Source organism: Scomber japonicus, chromosome 8 (assembly GCF_027409825.1).
Source record: "Scomber japonicus isolate fScoJap1 chromosome 8, fScoJap1.pri, whole genome shotgun sequence".
In the NCBI taxonomy this organism is placed as follows: Eukaryota; Metazoa; Chordata; class Actinopteri; order Scombriformes; family Scombridae; genus Scomber; species Scomber japonicus.
This window is the reverse complement of record NC_070585.1, coordinates 8,662,615-8,687,273: the sequence shown is the minus strand read 5'-3', so window position 1 is coordinate 8,687,273 and position 24,659 is coordinate 8,662,615. Positions and strand designations below refer to the sequence as shown.

General features: G+C 38.1%; 1 protein-coding gene across 1 annotated transcript in view; it reads right to left on the bottom strand.

Moving 5' to 3' along the window:
- aff2 (AF4/FMR2 family, member 2) overlaps nucleotides 1-24,659 on the bottom strand; it is a 154,108-nt gene that overhangs the window by 19,317 nt on the left and 110,132 nt on the right. Inside the window, exons 10-15 of the mRNA XM_053323996.1 lie at nucleotides 21,000-21,037; nucleotides 4,532-4,649; nucleotides 3,524-3,629; nucleotides 3,289-3,439; nucleotides 2,291-2,506; nucleotides 706-910 (exon numbers count right to left, since the gene is read on the bottom strand). Of these exons, the coding sequence (XP_053179971.1) occupies nucleotides 706-910; nucleotides 2,291-2,506; nucleotides 3,289-3,439; nucleotides 3,524-3,629; nucleotides 4,532-4,649; nucleotides 21,000-21,037 (834 nt within the window). The remainder of the gene's footprint in view (nucleotides 1-705; nucleotides 911-2,290; nucleotides 2,507-3,288; nucleotides 3,440-3,523; nucleotides 3,630-4,531; nucleotides 4,650-20,999; nucleotides 21,038-24,659) is intronic.

The following is a 24,659-nucleotide window of genomic DNA, read 5'->3' as shown; positions in this document are numbered from 1 at the left end:
GTGGTTTTACTTTTACAGACTGCTGTTAAATATAATGTTGATATTAATAGCAAGCAATTAATATTTAGACCTTTTGATGTTTTGGTGTTAAATTGAACAATAAGTAAAGATGAGATATATTATCATACTCTGTTCTCATTTATGATTGTAATTGTAATATAATCTTCCTTTTCTCTATGTATGTCTTTGTTACAAAAAGCCAGTTTTACTCTCTGTCTTTCTTTTCTCCTTGAAACCACCTAATCTTCATAAAACCACAGAGTGTTAACTCATTACAGGTTAAGACGATGGACGATGATTACAGTTCTATCTCTGTCGGTTTGACTCTCTTACATTTCCATCTATGGATAAAAGCAGTCTCTGTTGAGCCACAGTAGTCATGTACATTTGTTATGCTGAGGAATTTTATGACTTTGACAAATCATCCAAAGACTGCGAGGATGAAGTGATCTTTACAGATATATGGGACAATGTACTCCAATTGTCTAAAATGTGATTTCTGCCTTTAGAGAGTAATTTGCATGAATAAGAGATTCTTGAAAAACAAAGTCTTCTTTCTCATTTAACCTGCCTCTTATCTCAGTCAGATATAAGCTGTGGACTGGAAGCTGTTGGAAGATCACACTACTCTTGTTATCTTGCCATTTTTAATGATCTCTCTCACTTAAAAGCGCACACACATGTTCTCCACTCCAAAAAACGAACCTGGTTTACACTGACGGCAGGTATTGGCACGGGGGTTTGCTGTAGCACCACCGGTGGTACCACTGTGTTGTTGTTTGAGTTGGTAGCGCTGCGAGGTTCTTTCCTGGGGGCTGTTTTCCCACTGGGCGGTTTGCTTCGTGGCCTGGGGGGGTTCTGATGCTCCAGGGAGGGGGGAGGCAACAGGTCCTTTTCCCTCCCTGCGGGGCTGGCGGGAGAAAATACAAGAGCAGGAAGAGTTTCAATCAGAATTAGGATTGCCGACTGCTACTCCAGCTACTGTTGTGCAGTTCTACACTAGTAAACAGTGGAAGATAATGTTTGCCGTGGCCAGCTCCAGGGGGCGAATGTGTGTTAAAATGAAAAAAAAAAAAGAAGACAGCATGAAATAATTGGAAACAGCATGAATTCAGCTGAACATGTTTGGATGTGGAAAGCTTAAAAATGGAAAGAGGGACGGGAAGAAATGATCGAGGGGGAAAAGAATAAAGAAAGGAAGCTAGAAGTCAATTATATTTCTAATTAGCCTAATGTCAAGCTGAGTACGCAGTTTGGCATGGCTTCTAGTCACCCTGAGTATTTTTACAACAGATGAGGGAGTGACAGTGTTGAGTGGATAGATGCCAAAAAGCTCAGTGAGGTAGAATTGTGTTAAGTATAATTGTAATGATTGTAATAATTGCAGCAATATTTGCACTATCTGCATTGTATAGGTGCAACTATTCCCTCCACTGTACATCAACATAACCTGTCTGCTCATTCACTCACATGAACACAGGCACAACAGTGATCTTTAAATATGTAGCAGCATACATTAAAAGTCATTGGTGTCAGTGAAGCAGGCATTAAAAGAGGATTTGGATGCTTTTTTTTGCCCAAAGTTTATAATTTAATATCATTTTTATTCCATATTCTGAATTAATGATTTAAACTTTTTCTCCATGGACGATGTCTCGCAAAGATAAAACTCAAATAGACATTATCTTGAGGCTACAGAATAGTTTAATTTTGCTCTCCGGTGATAAACTTTTCCTTCATTTAGAGAAAAAAACCGAGGTCATTCTTATTGGATCATATTGAATCGAACCAAGAAAATTGAATTTTAAGGAAGGTCAGATAGTAACTGCAGCAAAAACCCCATAATCATAGGTTGAATGTAGATAATCAGCTCTTAGAAGAGGCCTTGCTGCTAAAAATACATCTGCATATTTGCCAAAAGACTAAATTCTTGACCAGAAATGCAGCCCTGCTTGATAGTAAATCAAAAATTCTTGTTGGGGCTTTGGATCATTTTGACTATGTTGATCATTCCTGGTAGAGCACACATCTCATTAAGACCAGATGGCTCAAAACAAGCTTATGAAAGTTATGTTATTATTATTATTATTAGTCAAATTAGCTCATTTCAGTTAATTGAATGTATCTAAGAACAATAAACACTAGACTTCACTGGTTTTGTGGAGTTATAATTAATACTGCGACCAAAAAAAGCAACTCATAATTTAACATTTGAAATAAGCGAGTCATATTTTCGGGATACAAATATTAACACAATTGTTATGGTGTGGTTTTGTCCTTCCTTCCTTACCTTTGCTGGTTTGCTCTGCTCCACGTCTGGCTCTGATTATCCTCCGCGCTATTTGACCTCTCCGTCCGTCGGGGCTGTTTCTTCCCTGTGGTGTTCCTCCTCGGGGTCGTGACCTCTGGCCCTGACAACAGGCCCGGCGACAGCCTCATCTTCGACCTCTGACCTTCCCCTGAGGCCTTTTGGCTGATCTTGGCCTTGGCCTTCTCTCTGCCCGGGCTGCGGGGAGCAAAGGAACACAGCCATATTTTTTTTTCCTCAGATGTTCACTTCATTTATTTCATCCAAGAGTTACTGGGCCTCATACAAGAACCACTCCTATGAACTGATTTGTTTTTAATAGGCACATATGACTGATTTAAAAGACATTTGTGGCATTCTTCAAGTTCAGTTGCCCAGTAACATCCCTTCACCACATCCTATCATGGGTGCTTTGCTTTACAAAGATGTTTTTTAGCATCTAACATGTCTTTATTTCTGTCATAATAGGCACCAGTGCTGCTCTAAGTACTTGTAATAAAATGTTTTCAACTATGTTTGTTTTCTGATTTCTGAAAACAGGACTTGAATCTTTGCAGAGTGAAATTTGAACTTTTACTCCTTGGTAGCATTATTGTGAATAAAATTTGCCCATAAATGGAACAGTTTGGGCAGTTAAGAGAGTTTGTTGAATCTGACAGGAAACACTGAGTATGAGTTAACCTCTAAAAAACAAAGTCAGAGAGTTTTAGGATATGAATACCAAAATGCTCTCTCATAAGGTCTATTGATTGCTTCACTTAGTCGTTAAAGATGTAATTTAATAGCATTGCTCAAAATGTTAATCTGTCCTTCTGAATTTTTGTCTTTGAGTCTTTTAAAACTGATAAAATCATATGCTACCTTTTCAAATGGTAATTTCCATTAAATATAACCACAATATGTATCAAGTAAGTAAGTAAAAATCCAAAATCTAAATTTAGTGTTGTAAACTTTGAAACAAATGTACATGTGGTTCATACCAGAAGGCTCCCCTGTTCTCTTTGTGTTCCACTGCTGGTGCAGCTGGAGCCGGGGTGCTGTTAGATACGCAGGGCTTGGTCTTGGCGGCTGCACCTGCTCCCGGTGCTTCACTCCCTGGAGAGAAAGTCTGTCGACCCTGGGTGATGGAACCTGGGCAGTGAAGCATTAGATCAGAATAAGTTGTCTATCTTTTACTCTTTAGCTGCTGTTACCTCACACACTGTATCTACAAACCTGTGCCATGATGTTCTTGCTGTGGGGGCACCAGGGGTTTGGTTTGAGCTTGGACTTTGTTCAACCAGCTGTCCAGCTGCCACTTGTTGGTGGAGGGTGGCTCAGGCTAGAGCGGAAAAACAACTTATAGATTATTAAATATTTCAGATGTGAGTACACTCTATGACAGTTATATACCACTTAAAAAACACAAGGGAAGTTACAGATGTGATTTCCTTTGATGCTTTAAAAGCGGGTTTCGTCTTGAAATCATAAATCATTTAAATGTTTATTTTTTGCAGACAGAAAAGCGAACCTTTTTCATTCAAATCTGAAAATAGCTCACTTCATTCTGCTTTTACTCTGCATTGTGGGTTGTCTTACCACATAGATGTGTATGTGTTAGGTGTTACTCTTAACATGTTTGGACTGACATCATTTTCTTTCTCTTTCCGTGCATTTCTGCTCTCTTTTTCTTAGTAAGCCCATGAAACCAGGCAGCATTGAGCCATTAAAATAATGTGATAAATAATGTTATAATTCAGTTTTCTGCAGCTGGAGTTTTATGACTTCCAGTGCAGCACCCAGAGACTGCAGAGAGAGACCATTTAATGTACAGGCAGAATTTCACACACACACACAAACACACACACACACACACACACACACACACACACACACAGACATGAATAGCGCTGAACCAGGGAGAATAAAAAAGGCGCTTTGGGAGATGTATACAAAATTGAAGACACAGAGACACCCATGACATTACTAATATTTTATATTGCTGAATTGTTGAATGATGTTCAATGCTTAAAGTGGGATTTCTATAACAAAAGCTACTGCCCATGTAGCGCTGCCTTTTAAAAAAAAAGGGAACCAGAAAAATATATTTTGACAGCTGGCATAAACCAAACTTAATTAAATGTCTTAACTGAACACTGTCTTTAATATTCAAAATTATAACAAAGTGAGAAATGTTGAAATTGTTGGTGAAACCCCATCTCCTTCCAACAATTTTCATCCTACCTCTGGAGTGTTGGTGCGGGAGGCCCGGTTATACTCGCTGTCACTGGAGCTGCTCTCTGATTCGTCTGTGTCTGACTCTGAGCTGCTCTCTGATTCACTGCTGCTCCCTGATGCCCCGCTACAGAGAAAGAAAGAAGGAAAGAAAAAAAGACTTTGAATGTAATCTACATGTCCCAATACACCAAAACAAAGACAGTAATAGTTTCACTAGATGCTGATAAAGCACATCCATGGCCACTAACTGGATTACATCACATTTTTGCTATTTTCAATGAACCACTTGTTAGGAGTACCTACAATTAACTCAAGTCATCAAGTCATGTGTTTAATCTGTATGCAGATGATGTTTTACTTTATCTTGTCAAGCCAAGTACCTTTTTTTGTTGATTCCACAGATTCTACAGCCAAGTGGACTAAACTTATTATCATTTATCTTTCTAGTGGAACAAGAATCAGTATCTGCAACAGCCGTACTAGTTGCTCTGTGAAGCTGTACTTTGACACAGTGATGCTTTGAGGTAAATGCTAATGTTAGCATGGAGCTTCCACTAAAGTTCTGTCAGGAGACTTAATTTTCACTTCATCAACTGTTACAACAAATAAACATCTTTACTTCATTCACTTGTCTCTCCTGATTGAAATGCTGCTGTAACGTACTCAGTGACAATGGTAGTATGTTGATGTTTAGCAGATATAATGTTTACAGAGTTCACCATCTTATATTCAGCAAATGGATATGCTAGCATTGACTAATTAGCATTAAACACAAAGTGGAGCTGAGGCTGGTGGAAATGTTTGTTGCATTTGTTTTCCAGGTCTTTGGTCATAAATTAGAGTATTGAACATTGAAATGTTGACCTACAGATAGCTGTAGATGAAAAGATAAAGGATCAAAGTTATTACAGTTCATCCACTTGGGACCAAGTTTCACAGCTACCCATCCACTAGTTTTCAAGGTATTTCACTCTGAACTACAAATGTCATCAGCATGGTGACACAACAGAAAAAGTAGTTAGGGTCCATGCTTTGGGAACATCAACCTCTCTCGTGGTTGACCGAGCGACCCCCATTATCATGCTGATGGCATGGCTAAAAATAATGAAACCCAGAGCACTCTGCCCACACTACCCTCCACAGCTTACTCCACACACATACATTTAGCAAACCAGATACAAACTTTCTATACAAATTATTTTTACTTATCTTAGAGACACACTTCATACATGTGTGATACAATTTACCACAGCTGCTTTAAAACCCTTTGAATTTCCATCACCTGGTGGATAGCACAGAATTAACAAGTTACAAATGACATTGGCAACATGTTCCCCATGTGTGGTAGGTAACACGTTTTCTTCCTGCACTTAAATGAAGTCCTGCTGTCTTTACTGAATCACCCTGCCAGTTAGTCTCAATCAGTGTCAGAGTTATTTAAGGCACCTGCTTCTTTCACTCTCGCTTGGTTGAGTGGCTTTGTTTTACATTTGGGCTTTTCCTCTACCTGTCTACTTTGCCATTCCCATCTGAAGGTGGTGGACAACATTTATTGACTTGTTCAGTATTATATCATGCTATATTTTGTGTAACAACCTAAAGTTCTCCAAAGTTTGTTTTCTTTGTCATAGCTTCACCCTTTGCACCAATCAGAGGTGTTGTTTTTGGGTCCGCTTTCTTTTTAGTTTAGAGGCCATTTTGTCTGGGAGGCTAGTCATCCAGGGTGAAGTGTCTTCACTGCATGGTGTTAAAAACTTTCTATTGTGAAGCATTGGTCTTGACATTCACTACTCATCCATGGGAAATACAGTAGGCATTGCCAAAAGTTTATTGATATAGTGACTTCAAGGCTAGTTGGTGAACTGCTGTAGATGGAGAACTACTGTAGCTGCAAGCTAACCACTAACTAATTAGCCCAGCTAAGTTTCTGCTAATCAGCCCACATAGCTTCCACAGCTTCCCTCCATTTTCTCTCGCCTGTTCTGTTTACTTCTCCCTGAGATGTTGTTAACCTTTGAACCCCATTATGTTCAATAAAAAGTTTCAAAGAGGGAAGATAAATCTTTTCAAGCCAACAAGCTTGCTAATTGTCAATTAGAAAACTTGTCAGCTCGTTAGTTTAGCTTGGTTGCTAAATGAACAATAACAGTTTATACAAAGGATGTATTTGTACCATGAACTTCAGTTATAACTGTCTGTGTACCGTTTTTTTTGTGGAACTGTTTTTATTGCAACAGAGGAGGTTAAATAAAAGTGAATGGTGCAACACTGCTAAAAAGCCACGATAGCTTCCTTCAATTTGGACTCTTGACTTTATGTCCCCTCAAATGTCAGCACACGGCTTGCTGCTGGTAAATAGTGCTAAATCGCAGGCCAAAATTCACCAAAGTCAAACTTGATGCACAAAATTCTTACAGATTTACTTTGCAAACTGTTTGAATTGACCGATTATGCCAATTCCATTGGATTGGCTATAATTTGTCCAATATAAAGGCCTTTACCTTCATGGATGATATGCCCCAGGTGATGTATTTGAATTTTCATCCCATTGTAATTAATCCTTGCAACACATGTATTTATTTAATTTTCAATACAATAAATCTTCATCCACCCATAAGCGTTAATAGCGAAAAATAACACACATCTTCATAACTTTTTCAAAACACAAATCTCTTTTACAGACTTGGCCCAGACATAAAGAGTCAGAATGGAAAGTCATTCCCATTTTGCATCTTAGGGAAACATACAATCAAAATACACCATCATATACTAATTTAAGAAGAAAGGGTAAAGAGAAGCTGGCCACCTTGTAACTCATAATACAATAAATGGCTATTAATAAACACATAAACACAGCATTGTGAACCACTTCAACTGTCCTCTCATCCTCTTTGGTATTTTGGTTGGCCTTGTGTTCATCCATCCTTCCACAAAGCTTTGAAATGGCCTCCTAGAGGCAACATACATCGTCACAACTTAAGTACACACACAAACACACTTGCACACAGAAATCGCAATTATGTGTAGCTCTCTTTGGGTGTGTGTGTGTGTGTGTGTGTGTGTGTGTGTATGTGAGTGTGCATGTAATTTCAGTTCAAGGCTGCCATCACAGCAGGCACCAATCTGTGTGAGCAGTCAAGCAGCAAATCCATCAACTGTTCCTCAGGCAACACACACACACAGACACACACATACACACACACACACACAGTGACAGATACTGTATGAATACAGTCTCTGCCCTGTTTTTCGTCTTCTATCATTACTCATCTCTTCTCTTCGTCTCTCTCCATCCCTCTCTCTTTCAATTTCAATTAAATTTTCACCTCAGTTTGCTTCATTAGCATCACAGTTGAAACAATATTAGTAACGACGAGTTGAGCTCCGTACATACATGTGTGTGTGTGTGTGTGTTTTGACTCTTCTCTGTGCAGACCCTCCACCATGCAATCATTGACAGTGCTCAGGTGTTTGGAAGATATATTAAAACTGCTTTTGAAAGACTTTTGAACCAGTGTAAGGAGGACAGTTAGGTTGGGGTGACATTATGTGCAAGTTGTTACAGAGAATGGCAAAAAGTCATTTCAACTTTCATTTTGGTTTTCATTGCTGGTGCAAGTTGTTAAATCAGCCTCACAATAAAATAAGAAATATAGATGTGAATCCCATTAAATCCATTTTTTTCTCATTACATTCATTTACTCGTAGCAAGACAATTTCTTTTATCCAAACACTTTTCAAATAACACATGTGTGGCTACAGTTTATTCATAATGTTGGTCTGACAGCTAGATAACCTTTATTATGCCCCCAGGGATATTATTGATTAGGCCAAGTGCATACAAAGCAAAATTGGCAGTATATCCCTTTAGGCAGGAGGAGGAAATCCAAGAGGAGTGCTATATTCAAAGCTGTAAGTAGGGCTGGGTATCATTTAAAAAATCACAATACCAGTACCAATCCAAGTACCCTTAAAATGATATCAATACCACCACAAATGGGTTGTAGCTGCTGTGGCAGTGGGTCACATGTCGCATGAAATTGAAAAACACTTGCTTTGATTGGCTGTGAGCAAGTCCATACATAATAACGCTCGTTCCAAAACCTTAAACCTGCATTAATTGAAGTTTTAATCCAAAAGTACTAAATTTACATATTACTATACAACACTAGCATTCATTTAAAGTTTGGTTTCTGTCCACCCAACAAATTCATGTCCAATACTCTACATTGTTTTAGCTCCGTTTTGGTCTCCACCATCTCCTGAGCAAAATATCTAGCATTTTAGCTTCTAAATGCTCAGCTATGTTCGCTAGTTACTCTCTAATTCTGACTGTCTGCTGCTTGGTGCTGAGCAGGTATCTTACAGTAGGTTTAGTAGAGCTTGTTTTCTCTGAAAGCAGCCAGAAACAAGACTGATGAGAGCAATGAGAGTGAACCAAAATGAACTGAATGATTCTTTTGCACATTGTCTCAGTGCTTTTAATGTTTTATGTAAAGCACTTTGAATTGTGTTGTTGCTGAAATGTGCTATATAAATAAACTTGCCTTGCTAACACTCTGTAGAGCTGTGGGGAACTTCAGAGTTGGGTGATAATTCTCTGCAGTGTAGTCACTACAAGCAGCAACTTTCACATTAAATATCCACTTGATCTAATACTAATATACAGACTAAAGCAGCTTTAAACACATCATACTGAATTATGCAAATTTTGGCATTTAACTTAGTTTTATTGTCTAGCGATAGGATTGTTTTAAATAGTATAATATCTTTTTATATTGGACTGTCATGTACTGTATGTAAGTGTCCATTAGTTTCCATCACTGCCTAATGAAGCAATGGTATTTTGGCATATTATGCGTTTTCTTGGATCAGGCTTGTCAAACATTGTTTCAGTTTTTCATAGTGAACAGCCTCAGTCTGTTCATACATGGATTACTGGAGGACTTAGGTAGAGATGCCACACAGATGGTGACAACAGACATATCCTGGACTTCATGTCTAGGTCTGTTATTGCCTTTAAAAAATATTTTGATGAATAACTGAAGAGAACCAAGAGTCCTGCGTGTCAGACACAGCTTTAGTTTTACTCTTCTTGATTACAACCCAAAAGATTTTACTGACCAGATTGTGGCACAAATACACACAAATCCTTTCTTAAAATGTATTTACAGTTTATTCTGTTATAGAAACAGGAGCAACTGGTGTTTCTTCAGGATGCATCCTACTGTTCATTCAAACAGCTTTATTTTGGCATATATAGGGCAGGATTAAAACAAGTGATGGTGTTAACACATCTCAGGAAACTTCCTGAGTAATTATTTGAAAATTAGGTACCTGGCTGTAGAATAAAGTAGCACAGTTGAAGGTCTAGATAATGTTTTAAATCCCTCTCCATGCTGGCAAGAGAACTACTGAATCATGGTTATAAAAAACCTCATAAAACCCAAAAAATGTCCATGGTTTTCACATTAGAAAAACCTCCCCAAGGTTTGCTAAAACATCCTGGAAAATGATAGAACATGACCTCAGTGTCCACAATGGTAGCTACAGTATGTCCCTGCACACAAACCTTCAACTGTAAGTGGGGACTTATTTTTGAGACAAAAGCATGTTATATAACAATACATTGCACTTACTTTTACTGAAATAATGATTTTCTAGGACTCTGCTGCACTAAATCCAAATTGATTGGAGATGGTTAGACAGTGTTTCACGTACACAGTCCAACTGCTTCTCAATGTGCCACAGAAGTAATACCATTTGGTGGATGCTTTCATCCAAAGCACCTTGTTGTTTGATGAGCTCTTACATTTTAACTCTGGGAAACAATTCACTGCCCCTGGTGGGTTAGCCCACATTGTCGATCAGATATTTGGCAAGAAATCAAGGTGGGAAAAAAACATGAACAGAGTGTCGGCTCCTTTTTTTTTCTTTTCTTTTTTAAAGCGGGGCTGTTCTCGCTTGTCATTAGTGCTGGAGATTCTGGATATGATCCTGGGAATACTGGACTCCCTCTGAAGCCTGGAGCAAACATAAGAGAACACATGATTTAAGCCTGTCTGAATCCATTTCTTTATTCACTGTCTCATTACTGGATGTTTACAACACAGAATACCTCTTTTATTCAACGAGTGAAAGTCTCCAATGGATTGTGAGTAATATACAGAAATATGCAGGGTAAATTTAATACATTTGGCGGTACTCTCTTTTTTTATAGTTGTTCATATAATTCCTTCATTTGCCAAAAGATAAAATTAACTCTAAGCATGAAACCAGGCTATATTTCCAGCACTGATATATTTGTGTTTTTTTGTAGCATTGTGTGAAGTTAAAGGAAAGCAGGAGTGTCTTTTCCCTCTCAATGGGATTTTCAGTTGAGTGCTCTAGCCTATTTTATTTTGGCAACATAAACAACATGTGTTGTGAGGAACAAGATGAAAAGAGACGAGTACGTGTGTGAAAGCATTACATCTGGCTCGCTTTCCCTTCTCTTTTCTCAGGAATCAGCCATCAGCTGTCGAAAAAAATAATTTAATGCCGTCGCCGGTGCCAAATTAAAATGTGACGCCAGCTGGTGCAGACTGACAGACGAGCATTGGGCTGGACATTTTAAGATACATTTCTATGAGGTTTACTTGACGTTAAGACATGTTAACTTCATCCAGGAGGGAATTTGTTCATATGTTAGCTTGACTTCAGATCTGATCTGATAAATTTGATGGATGTCCAATTACCATTTTCAGACATCTCTGAAAAAGTTCTTCATCCACTTGTTAAAAGCTATCTTTGTATGTTTTATTCATGTGTATTTCTATAAAGTCTTATTTCCACTTCAGCTCTTATTACTAACTAGATATTCTTGTTATCTTATGTTTCCTCATTCATACATTTATAATCTCTTTTCAGCTCCATGTAACAATGCAGAGCATGAGGAACTAAAAAAACAGTATAAACTTAATTAAAGACTTTTCCTCTTCAGTGTCTCATATGGGTGTGTTTCTGGTCTCAATACATGAGCTTTTATTTGCTCTGTTTTTTTATTTATTTATGTATATGCCTGTGTCAATGTTGCATAACACAGATAAGACTAAAAAAAAAAAAAAAAGCCTGTGTCAGAGTTTCAGGCTCCAGTGGAGGCTTTGGTGTCTGTTTATTTTGGTTGATAAAATCACAAGCACATCAGGGGGAAATGAAAGCCTTACAGCCTTGACAAAATGATCTGTTGGTTTGATACGTCCAGTGGGTCTCGCAACATCCACATGACACCCACATACATACTTAAAGGCTGCAGCAGCTGAGCTAGCAGCCGCACTGGCTTTCAGGTCGACTTGCATATCTGCCAGTGTTCACGGTTGGCACTATCGACAAAGTCAAGAGAGCTGGCTGTAAGCAAATCATGTCTTTTTATATTACACCAGGGAGATACCAGAAAAAAGACTGTTGAATGCAGTTCAGCTCAGTCATGTAAGAAGTAAAAGGCAATGACCTGAAAGGAAAGCAGATTGCTTCCAACTCTGGGTCACTGAAACACTTTGGACTGTATTGTTTTTAGCGTTTGCCACTTTAGTCTTTAAGGTTGCTGATTGAAGGTTGTGTTTAGACATATAGACACAAAGCACTGCATTAAAGTAACAAACTGCCACAACAAAAAAATAAAATGCAGAGTCACCTGGAAAAATACATTTACCCAAATACTGCTCTGGCATGTGATAAGTGTTCAGCCTTAGATCAGTTACTCAAAACTCAATTCAAAGGTAATGTTAATGTTTGTCTAACTAGCAAGAAGCATAATTTGGCAGTAACTGAGATTTTTTTTTTTTAAATGAAAATATGTTCAATAGTAACCAGTCATTTGAACTGTTTGTCTGTGTTCAAATGAATGTCTCGCTCACACCACTTTGATCTATTATGACTTCCTTTGATTTTAATTAAATGAAACAGGATTCAATTAAATAGAAGAATAGAGATGTCCACGTCAATTACAGGCAAATGTTATGTAATTACATTTTTTTTATTAGTCAAACACAAACATTACTAATCTATACAGTGGGTTCCCATCTTCAGGTGAATGTTTGAGTTTCACTGAGCAGAGTCTGGCACTAGAAGGCTGTTTTCACATTCATCTACTGAAAGAGGAAAGTTTTTTCTGAGTTTATAGAAAATTTGATTTTAAGGGGCGGGTCTACGAGCATGATTTGTGACATCACAACTGGTTTGGAGCCATTCGTGGTCCAATATTCAAGTGTGATGTGGAAACTTGAAGCCTGCAGTCCACAAACACTGAGAATGATCTTTACAGTGAAGTAGGAGAGCACTTAAACTTCTGAAATGAAATATATTTGCAGAAGATAATTAAACTGTATCAGACAGAAAAATAGTCTGCTTATTGTTCCAGAGTATTTTTGTATTTCTTAATACATATCTGGACATGATCTTCAACACATTTGATTTAGCTGTATTCAAGAATTAGTGTGTATGTCTATGTCAGTACATTTTGTCTCACAGCAGGTTCTAGTACTGATAGGTTTAACAGTAGTAAATCTTTTTATTTAAAATGACATCATGCATTGGACCTTTATTTGCACCTTTATTCTAAAATCAATTTTCTTTAAGATGTCCTTTTCTGTCATGATGGCATGATGTGAGAGCTCCAGTCTGCTGCAGGTTAATCAGGACACTGGATGTGGTAGCAGGTCACGGCTGGAGTTTACTGTCCTCACTGCTTCTGCTCAGCATCTCCCTTTAGATGGAGACTTTTCATGTTTAACCTTGACTTGAGTGAGTGGTGTGTATACCACCTGTTTGTATTGATTGCATCCTGAAGGCTCCTTTATGAACTCCCCAACCTCCGCTGGGCTTCAAGAGAGTACGTCTTAAAGAACAAGATGGATCGGATTTAATATTTCATTGTAGGTTTTAGGAAATATATTAACAGGATAGTGAAAATCTGTACATTTTACACATGGATGGATTTTATATTTTATATTACACTGTGTTCACCCACAAAACAATAGTAATACAACCACAGGGATTTGAACTATAACTTTTTAATATAACATAAAGGCTGTAGCATTTAAAGAAGACACAAGAAGTCATGTCTTCAGCTGTGTTTCTGTGAATTATGTATGATGTAGAGGAGTTTCCATTCTACAATTAGAGAAACATACATAACACGTTGTTTTTAAGCTTATGATGTTTTTTAGAGGAAATATCTTACATGTTGTACAGTTTTAGGCAAACACACAGTACCTGAAAATGTAGAGATGGCCTATAACTAACATTTAGAGCATAATGTGGGGAGATAATTTTTGCTGATAATACAGTAGAACAGTTCATTAAAAAACAAAGTATGAAATTTTGCACTGAGGGAATTCATGACCTCAGTATTTCTACAATCCTGGCTACAGCCCTGCATATATAAATGTTTGATTAAAGTCTTCTGTCAGAATTATGTTTGCTGGTTATGTAGTATTAAAATATATTGACTTATTTAGGTGGTATATGGTATTGCTCACATATTGATTACATGGATATATTATTTATACATAGGGATCTGTCTCATTCCTCATCATTTCAGAAGAATCTGATATTAGCATCTTAAAATCATTATGCTCTCCTCCAGGTGGTCTCTTAAAGCCTCCAGGATCCATCTGTTTTACACTGTATGGCTCAGTTTGGATTGTGTCACCATTAATTAACCAGCAGGAATTCAACATAAGGAGGACAATCAACAGACAATAGACAGTTACAGCTTTTTCTTTCTTTCTTTTTCTTCTTTTTCTTCCAATCGCTTCTGCTGGAAAACTGAATTGATCAGCCTCCGAAGACAATGGAGCGGGTGGCGTGGAGCCAGATAGGCTCAGATAAACAGCAGTCGGTGGAGACAAGATGTAACTGAGTGTGAGGCGAACGAGGATCCTGCTGAAAAACAGCAGTTGCAGTCAGGCTTTCATAGGTATATATGACCAAAGAACGGAGTGAAAATATGCAAAATTAGGACGGTGCTGACTGTGAAGTGAAGATGTGGAGGCCATCTGGGCTCAGTTCATCTGTCATCTTATCATCTGCCTTCAGCTCACTGGTTCTGCCCTCCACTTGGCAGGGCTTCCTACCGCACAGCTGGCTTTACAATCTCTCTCTCAATTACTTACACTCTCTCCTGTGTGTGTGTGTGTGTGTGTGTGTATGTGTGCATATTTGTGTGTGTGCTCATTTATCTGACTTAGCAGTATGTGTAAAGCAGTGATATATGGAGATTTATGAAATGATTGTTATTCCTTTATTCCACTTTACACATATACACAACCATTTGATCCATTAACAAGGTATTAGTGCATCATTGTGCCTAAAGTGGAGGTATACCATTGATACATCCAGTGATAACCAGCGTGACGGTGTAAATAGTCCAGATAAAAATACAATATGGACCAACACACACTGTACACTTATTGTAAATGGTTATTTGTGTGTGCTTGTGTTATAAATTCTGAATTTAAAGTCAGAAAAATAAAACTTTTTCACCTTTTGACAGGCACAGTGGTAGATGAATTCCAGTATTCAACAAAGTGTGTGTGTGTTTGTGTGTGCGAGTGTGTGTATGCCCGGGGCAGTACTGTGAGGAAGGCTATAATAGGTTTCCATTGCTACATATGTAGTGTAATGCTCCCTGGCAGGAGCAGGAGTGACAGTGTTTGAAGAAGTGTTTCACGTTAGAACTCGTAGCACACTTGATGCACCTGACTGGCATGTACACACACACACACACACACACACACTACTTAACCTGTCTGCGTCTTTAACCGGCCTACATGTTTGCGTTATTGATCACGAACGTCAGCACATTCATCTCTGATGTGTTACATTAAAGGAAAGCTGAAATCAATACTCTCAAGACTATTGATTTCTCTTTCAGCAGGTTTGCGTTGCAGCAGTTTAATTATTGTGGCTAAATAACTAACAAATAAACATCTTTTATTCTCTGGTACGCTTGAAGTACGCTTGAAGGTGTTTTATCACCAGCACCTGCTTTAAGGTATGTTTTCAGAGGTGATATGGTTTAAAAGTTCTGATCTGACCTTTCCACACAAACTGAACAGATGTTAACAATCCAGTGTTCAAATATACTCCTTCAAACATGCTAGTAGTAAATGTAAGCTAAAAAGCCACTAACACTAGCATTTACACAGCTAGGCGTCATAGCAAAATCAATTCAGAGCTGCCAAGCATTGCGTTGACTGTGAGACTCATGTAATTAACACAGATCTCACAATCTCACGCTACACTTGCCTTTTCTCACGCTAACTTTTCCTCCTCACGTCCTCCGATGTGAAATTTGAAAGGTTAAGGCAGCACTTTTCACCGACTGTCATGTGAACATACCAATTATCATCTGTTTGATTTGAAAGCGTGCAACAACAAATCACTGCCATACACGTTCCAGTGGAGCTGGTCACTGGTCCATTACTTCTATTTGGACAGACCTGAGAGACTAAAGTGCAGAGTGTCAGACGATGGGAGTGATGTTTTGAAGAAAAATATGTGTTATAACTGGAGTTTAGTGGGTCAATTTAACACATATGAGGCTCATTTTATTGTGAATTAACTACTACTACTAGCACTATTATAATACTCAGCAGCACTGTCGCCTCATGTCAGTAGATACAATCACCAGCTTTGCTCGAACAATAAATGGCAAACTTTAAATAACTCTGCTAGAGTTTAAATTGCTAGTTTGCGAACAGTTTTTAAGACAGGAGTCAATGGTACAAATATGTCTCTACAATAACTTGTTAAGTTTAGTAGCTAAGATAGCTAGCTAGCTAGTTTGTAGCTGTTATGTAGCTAGTATATTAGCGGTTAGCAGTGGCAGAAGCTGACTCAAGTATTGTACACAAGTACAAATTTGAGGTTGTTGTATTTAACTGGAGCTTTAAAAGGGTAAAATGCTTCAGTACCTCACATTAATACCTCAGTAATAATATTATTAAGTTATGATATACATATAATATATTTTCATGGTTTTAAGTACCAGTAACTGTTTTCTGAGTGACACACGTAGCAAAAAATTAACTTGCAGTCAATTGCAACGGCAAAATTTGAGATTGCAGCTATGCAGTAGCTATGTGCTCCACTCTCTGTGTGAGGAGGGGTTAAGCTAAGTTAGCTAAGCTAATTAGAGCAACTAGCACAACCATAAACTACAGCAAAATGCAGCAGAGACTCTCCAACTGAGCTGAAATGAAACAAGTGCATATATATTAGATAAATAACATAAAAATATTTTGTTTCCAACGGGAGTCCAACGGGAAAAGAGGCTGTGTGCATGTTTCTGTGTACCCAGCGTTCTGATACTTTCACAGTATTTATAGCACACCTGCTTTATAATCAAAGAAATGGAAATCTCTCTTCCTGCAATATGGAACCTTTTACACCTTTAGGGAGTATTTTCACAGTATGGCATTGCTACTTTTATATCAGTAAAGAGTCTGAATACTTCCTCCACCACTAGTGGTTGGTTCACCAGCTACGCAGTTTGCCAACTAGCTCTGAAAATACTGTGGTAACAACATCATCAATCTTCCAGCACGACCTATTTTTCAAGTCGGCTGTTGAAGTGTTTCTACAGTCTGTGTTTATATCAGCCACTCTACTTTAATGTATAGACATTAGCTGTAGCAGCAGTAAAAGGTGCAATTTTTGCTTGAGCTTAGCAAGTCGAGTTAGTCTGAAGACATTTTTCAGAGTGCTACAGAGCTGAGAACGACAGAAGATATTAGTGGAAACATTTGATTTTAAGTATGTGTACTCCAAAAACATTCTATTAAACTTGAACTGAGCTGACTTCTCAAGCAACAGTATAAAAGCAAAAAAGTTATTATTTTTATTATTGACCATGAATGGAAGCACATACACCTTTTTTGAGTAATACTGTATTGTTGAAGTCAGTATATTGATTTCTGACTTGGGTGCCACATAGTGAATAGTATTATGACATTTTAAGCCAGCACTCATCTCAGTTATGAATATGATGGACCTGTAAATTTAAGTGGCACTTGTTAAAAAATCATCTGTATTCAACAGTAACAATGACACTAATTAAATGTACATTACTGTTAGTGCTACAGTATCACTCCTACTTAACACTCCTGCTTTAGTCAGTGAGTACTTCCCTTACTAGTGCTATAACTACTAAAATAATTAGAATACAAAGATAAATCCATATAACTCTAGGCGCTGTTCCTCACCAGAGTATAGCCTACATGATGAAATATGCACGTAGGACATAATGAAGAAAACACAGAGAGGCAAAGATTTTAAAGATTACAGAGCAGATATGTTATAAAAATGAATGTACATTGTGGTGGGGTGGGTGGCTGTGTGTGTGTGTCTGCGTGTGTGTGTGTGTGTGTGTGGTAGCAGAATAACGATTGGTATGGGGGTGAGGTTGTCAGAGCAAGATTTTTTTTTAATGTGTGTGTCTGTATGGATGGTTTGAGGAGTGTGGGTGAGAGAACGAGCGAGACAGTGTGTGTGTGTGTGTGTGTGTGTGTGTGTGTGTGTGTGTGTGTGTGTGTGTGTGTGTGTGTGTGTGTGTGTGTGTGTTGCTTTCCATGGGGGATATAGCCAGTGGAGCGCTTGCAGCATCTCTAGTCCCAGCGTCCCTGCGGATATACGCGCGCGTGTGTGTATGTGTGTGTGTCTGGTGTTCAGTAGATTGGGCTGCAGAGTGAATGGGCTCATTAGCGGTAGCAGAGTAACACATGGCCTGGGGCACACACAGACACACGGCACACTCTCTCTCTCCCCCTCTCTCTCTCTTGCTGTCTGTCTCTCTCTCTTTCTCTCTCACACACATACACACACACACACACACACACACACAGTCACACTCCAGACTTGCATACTAATGCGCTCAGACTGTGAACACAACGAGCCTCATTTATAAAAGATTTTTATATTCTTATGCTTCAGTCTGGGCTTTACAACCAATTCCAAGCAAGAGATGAACTTATGAAAATTTGATCTCGGTGCCAAAAATCAGCTGTTTACAAGAATTATCTCCAATGTTCTGCGATGTTACAAATGCAATGAACATTTTTCTAATGATTAATTAGGTGACGCGTTTCTCAAAGATGTTAACAATAATATATTCAAGTGTATCGGCCACACAGCATGTGACTGTGGGGAATACTGGAGACAGTTCATCTATATTGTCTCCTACCCTTATTTATATTTTAAAATAAGGACAGCAAGAGAAGATAAAGCTTTGCACAATAATTCAGATGTTGAGGACTCAACCTATCTGGTTGAACAATCTCCAAAAATATTTTTTCCCATGCCTAAAGCCTGTATTAAGATGATTACAATAGCACTGAGATCACTGTGCACATATTCTAGTGAAAGAAGTGGATTCAGACGTTACAGAGTGCTATCCTTCACTGCTTCTCAGAGTTTCTTAATTCCCAGACACTGACACTAATACAATCAAAGAAACTCTTCCAGCGGTATATCCGGCCCCCTGCTGCATAATGATTGACAGGGACAGTCCTCTACCTCACATCCCCTCACTTTGAACTGAGAGATGCAAAGGAACGATCCTGACCCATCAACTCTACATTTGACTTGTTATATACTCTTTATATCGCCAGATTCTGTCATTTATTATCATTTCCTCTAAATAAAGTTGAGCAGCTGGACAACAGCAGTTTCTTACATGTTTGCCAACAAATGTGGCGTAGATAATTGTGTGGTGTATTGATTTTAATTTTCAAAAATAAACTCACTACAGATGTGCCTTTTTTTTGTCTTCTTCTCTCTGCTTTAGCTGAGAACCAGCAGGTTGTTATTTGACCCTGATTTAAACCTTGTGAATTGAACTGCATGCAAAACATAGTGGTGAGGAGTCGGATCCCTTACTTTAATAAACATACTGTTGCCACAATGTTCATGTACAGTCAAAATCTGACCCTCAACTCAAAAATATGTTTTTCCTCTTGTTATGTGACTGAGATGTTTGAGCTTCACTGTGCTGTATTATATATGTGCTTGAAGGTTGTTCTCATACTCTGCTACTGAAGGTTTCTTTCTACAGTCATGTATCTTTGAGCAGGATCTGTGAAATCCTAACTAGTTTGGAGCCAATTCTGGTCCAAGTGTGATGTGGAAACTTGAAGCATCCAGAGCACAAACACTGAGAATTGACTTTGCAGTGAAGTAGGAGGTAATAAGGTACAAAGAGTAGATGTAATTTGAATAATGTTCAACTAGTTAACTTAACTTTTATTGTGGAAAATCTGAGTGTAAAGCAGTATAAATGGAAATACTCAAGTAAAAGACCCAAATTAAATGTACTGTTTTTATCAACTGTGAATTGAAGACTAAAAACTATACAAATCTACTTACACAGTATTTTCATAACCCAGGATATGAACAATAATTAAAGATTAAAAAATAACATTCAGTGCAAAACGCTTAAAATACCTTCAAGTGAAGTCTCTGCTCACTTCTAACTGAGTTTAATAAAAAAGCCAATATTACAACCAGGGCAAAGCGTTTAATTTTAACAGTCTCCTTGATATTCACCCATATGTTCACCATATGCTCTCTGTTTTTGGATGAACCTCAAAATATTACATTTGTGTAAAGCCGTAATGAGACCTCAGTTAAAACATTGCATCTTATGAAAGTCTTAGTGATGGTTTTGCAGGTATGTGATCATGTATTAATGTTTCATCCTTTGAGCTCGGTGGGGCTCAAGGTGATGGTGCACCGCTTCATTCGGATGTGAAAAGGTTTAACCTTACAGCACTGACTGTTGGGGACATCTGCTGCCTATTTTTAAACGTTACAGAGTTGAAGTGCAGGCTGGTGACTGAGGTTATCAAGTGGGGCACCTGCCATCGCAGATGTTTCAGTGAATTAGAGCCACTACACTGACTGGAAGGCTTAATAGCGACTGTATTTGCAATAACCTTCAAACACTTCTAGAAAGAAACTCTGATGCACACTGAAACATTTCAACAGCACACAGTAGCCTTAGTTATTTCAGCTTTTCCATTTCAGGTGATTCAGTCCAAAGATTGCACCCTACTGAGGCTGTAAAATAATACATCTGGATACTAGAGAGTCTGTCACTGGCTCTGGACATGAGGTTTTCTGACCTTTCAACAACAACAACAAGAACAACAGGAGAAAAAGAGCAGAGAACCATCCAGCACTGATTGTATGTTTTTAGAGCAAAGAACATTTATTTATAGCTTGAGTTTGAAGATTGAAAGTCACACACTGTGTTGACTTTATATACTCTGTCAAACCCAGCAGGTAATATAGAAGGATGATGCTTCAGATGATGGTCTTAATGCAGACTAATAACGTTTCTCAAAGCCAAAACAACAAGTAACAAGCCACATCTTACAAGACAGATGTGCAGCTGACATAAATGAAGCACAAACAGTATGGCTATTCGTCTTACCTTAAAGCTGCGCCTCTGGCTTTGGGCTTGTCAGATACCTGTCGATACACACACACACACACACACACACACACGCCGTGAGTTATGTTAACATATTCACTTTCAATTTTGAGCACAGTTTCACAATTGCTTTAGTGATGTCGTACATTTGTCTGTGACACGAGAGCATGTGTGACCGACATATGATGATGTCAGTAGGCATGCTTCATGTCTCGCTGTTAAGTCACACGTGTGTTTGATGAATTCATGATATGGAAAGATGAAAGACAAAAGCTGCTTTTATTAATCTCTCTCTACAGTTTACAGTATCAAGTTATTGATTAATTTATATATCATAGTCATAGACGTGCTGTATAAATAACCAATATGGCAAATGTATTAATATTAAAACCTATACTGTCCATACCAGTCTTCATGTAATATTTAAACAATTTCTGAAAATATATTAAAAATGTATAAATTCAGTTGTACAAACACATATCAGGATGCGTGTGAAGAACATAAGAAAAAGAACATTAAAAATTGTGCAAAAGGTGTCACATTAATACATATTCATGCTATTCATATTTCTTCAGTGTCATTTTCAACTGTAGATTTTTAACCCCATATAAGACAAATATTGCTAATTCTGTATGTTCATAAGTTTGCATCATTTAAATCATTTTTTGGCCAAGAGTGGTGATCTGGGGATGTGAACACCCTTAAATTAGTGATGTGTGTAATCATTTATTTTTTATTTTAATCAAAAGAGATTACAGCTTAATATTCATGATTCTCAACCAAAATGATTCCTCAGAGGGGAAGACAGACTGTTGATGTTTGGTACTATGAACATGTTGTCTGATGGAAAAACAACCTATACACTTAAATCCTGAGAAGCAGAATTTAAACAGAGGCGTGACGAAGGATTTCATGTTTTATATCTTGTAATATGATATTTAAGGGTACCCTGTTTCATAAAACATCCTAAATCTTCTTCTAAACTAAGTACAAATAATGATAGTAATGTTTTATTTCATTTATGTGTATAAACTTTTCTCTATAAGGTTAGTTAAGTTCTTCACAGGGATGAAAAACTACATTGCAAATGACAAACTTACAATTTGAACCGTAAATCGATAAAACTTGACACTATCTGGCTCCTTCCTCTCACCCTCTTATAAATCCACTCCTCTGACCCTCACTTTTCTTCCCTCTGTCATCTCTCTTCCTCTCGCCCTCCTCAACGAGCCGAACAGGGGGTGATTAAAATGACAAAAAACCCTCTCCATTTTCTCTTTATCTTCTTCCTTTATCCCTTCCCTCCCTTGTTTCCTGCCTGCCCTCTCTCTTCACCTCACTCTCTGTTCACTCCTTTTTTCCCTTTCTATTCATACTTTTCCCTCCTTTCAGTAAAAGAATGAGGTGATTAAGTGTTTCACTGAAGCTTTTCCTCCACCACCACCCCCCCTTTACCCCACCTCTTTCTCTCTTCTTCTCCTCTTCTCATCCTCTTTTCCTCCCTCTGTCAACTAAGAGTCAATTTTGTGCATGACTACATCGATTACAATAACAAAACAAAAACAGCAAACTCAATTCTGCAAATATCAGCCATTAATTCATCTTCAAGCACTGAAACGCAACAATTAAAATGAATTACTCGAGAGAAGAAAAAGAAAAAAGAAAAAAGAAAAAAAAAAGAAAACATCCCCCCCAAAAAAACCCAGGATCTTTCTGGCCTCTGGCTTGTTGTTTCGCCCTCTCTCCAGGAATAAGATGATTAACTGGACCAGTGAAGTTTCTGATAGATCGATGCGTAGCTGCAGGCTACAACAACAAACTTCTTCAGATCTTTGGCTTTGGGAGACTTGCAGAGCTTATGGAGAGGATCTACGTGTGAATATATTTAGCTAGCTGGTGGCTTTACTCGGATTTAAATGAAGAACAACCCAAGCAGTATTTATTCACACAATCTCCTCTGGTACGGCGCGGCTGTAACACGGACCATTGTTCCCGACAAAGACGACGGGCTGTTTTACCGAAAGCAGGAACAATCTCGATCTTAAAAAGCATGCCAGACATAAAGCGCTCAGTATGTGATTTATGTTTATTTGTCAAATCTCCATATCCTCTTCCACCAGTCTTTTCCACTTACTCACGGGGTGCGAGACATCACAGCGTTTCATAACAGGCCCCGGCGATACAGTTTTTAACCAGGCTTTAAACGCCCACGCACCATCTTGAACAGGAACTGAACAATGAATTCTTCGCTTGTCTGTACGGTGTCGCTTTACTTTGCGTGAGAGACTTTAGAAGGCATTCCTAACACCTGAACGTCGGGTTAAAAAAAAAAATCCTCAATTTCTGATGCAACTCTTGCGCAGAGCTTGCAAATGAAAATGCAGCAGGATTTGAACTAGTGCAACAAAGAAAAAGAGTCTATATCCTAAATTTTAGCATTTTTCTACCAGCTGCCAGTTAGATTTAACACAACTAGTCCGCCAAAGACTTTAATGTATGACATCTGTCAGCACATATCTTCTAGAGCCAAATGGTGTTTTTATGTAACCGTGATTATTTCCTGAATTTATGTAGTAAGCAAATGAACAAATGTTTTCCTTTCCCACATGTCAATCAAGATATGGTATTTCTGTATTTACACACCTGCCTTTAAGCCCATGTGGTCACTTTCACTCCCTACATTTACTCCCTAACCTTAAGACCTTATTGATCGAGGCCTTTCTATACCTCGTGCATGCTTGTTTGCTATAGTTTGTGCTGACCGTCGAGTTTCCGCTGCCCATCTGTTCCAAGTTATCTCTGTTTCAAGGTCGATTAGCGGGGCGCTCCTCTCTGCTCGTGTCTCTGGATACATTCTGCTGCAGAAGATTGTGTACAAGCTTCTGTACTGTGTTCGACCTGAGCTACAGTATGTTCTGATATGCAGTGCTAGAGCATAGTATGGTATAATTATCTCCAAATCTCAAGCGTGAATGTCTTTTATCAAGGTTGTTGGCTTCATTCAAATTGTGGACCCTTTTCATTGTATCCTTGTCTACAAACATCCACACATGCATCACTTTTTTCTTATTTATAAAATGTTTTTGTCAGTGTATATTTAAACCAGCCCATGCTGCGATTTGAGGTCACACATGATAACTGATAACTACGTGCTTCAGAAGCTTAGTGGTAAGACTTGTTTAAAAGTCGACCTTGTTCACTTCATGACTAGGAAAGCTTTTCAATAGATGCAGACTCTTTGTGCTACTCTTTGAGCTCAGATGCTACTATTTATTACTGTGTATTACTTCTTTATTCATACATTTGTGATTAGTCTGGTGATATTTTACAAGTCAACATATCTCATGAAGAGATCAAAACCATAATTGAATTAATCCCACCATCATGTTCGTCTGTCTGAGTAACCCTGAGTTTAAACTTGATACAGTTTATTCCCATTGCTGTCTACAAAACTATTAAACACACTCCTATGGCATAATGGGTGATATGTTCTTTCTTTACAATGAAAATGGGCACTCAAGTTTGTTTTGAATTGATCCCACATACTCATACATAATGCTGCTTTGAATACTCACTAGTGCACCAAATGTGTTTTACTCTGCAGCTTAAAAAAACCTAAAATGCACTCCTGTTCAAGTAGCTTTTGCTAAAAACTACAGT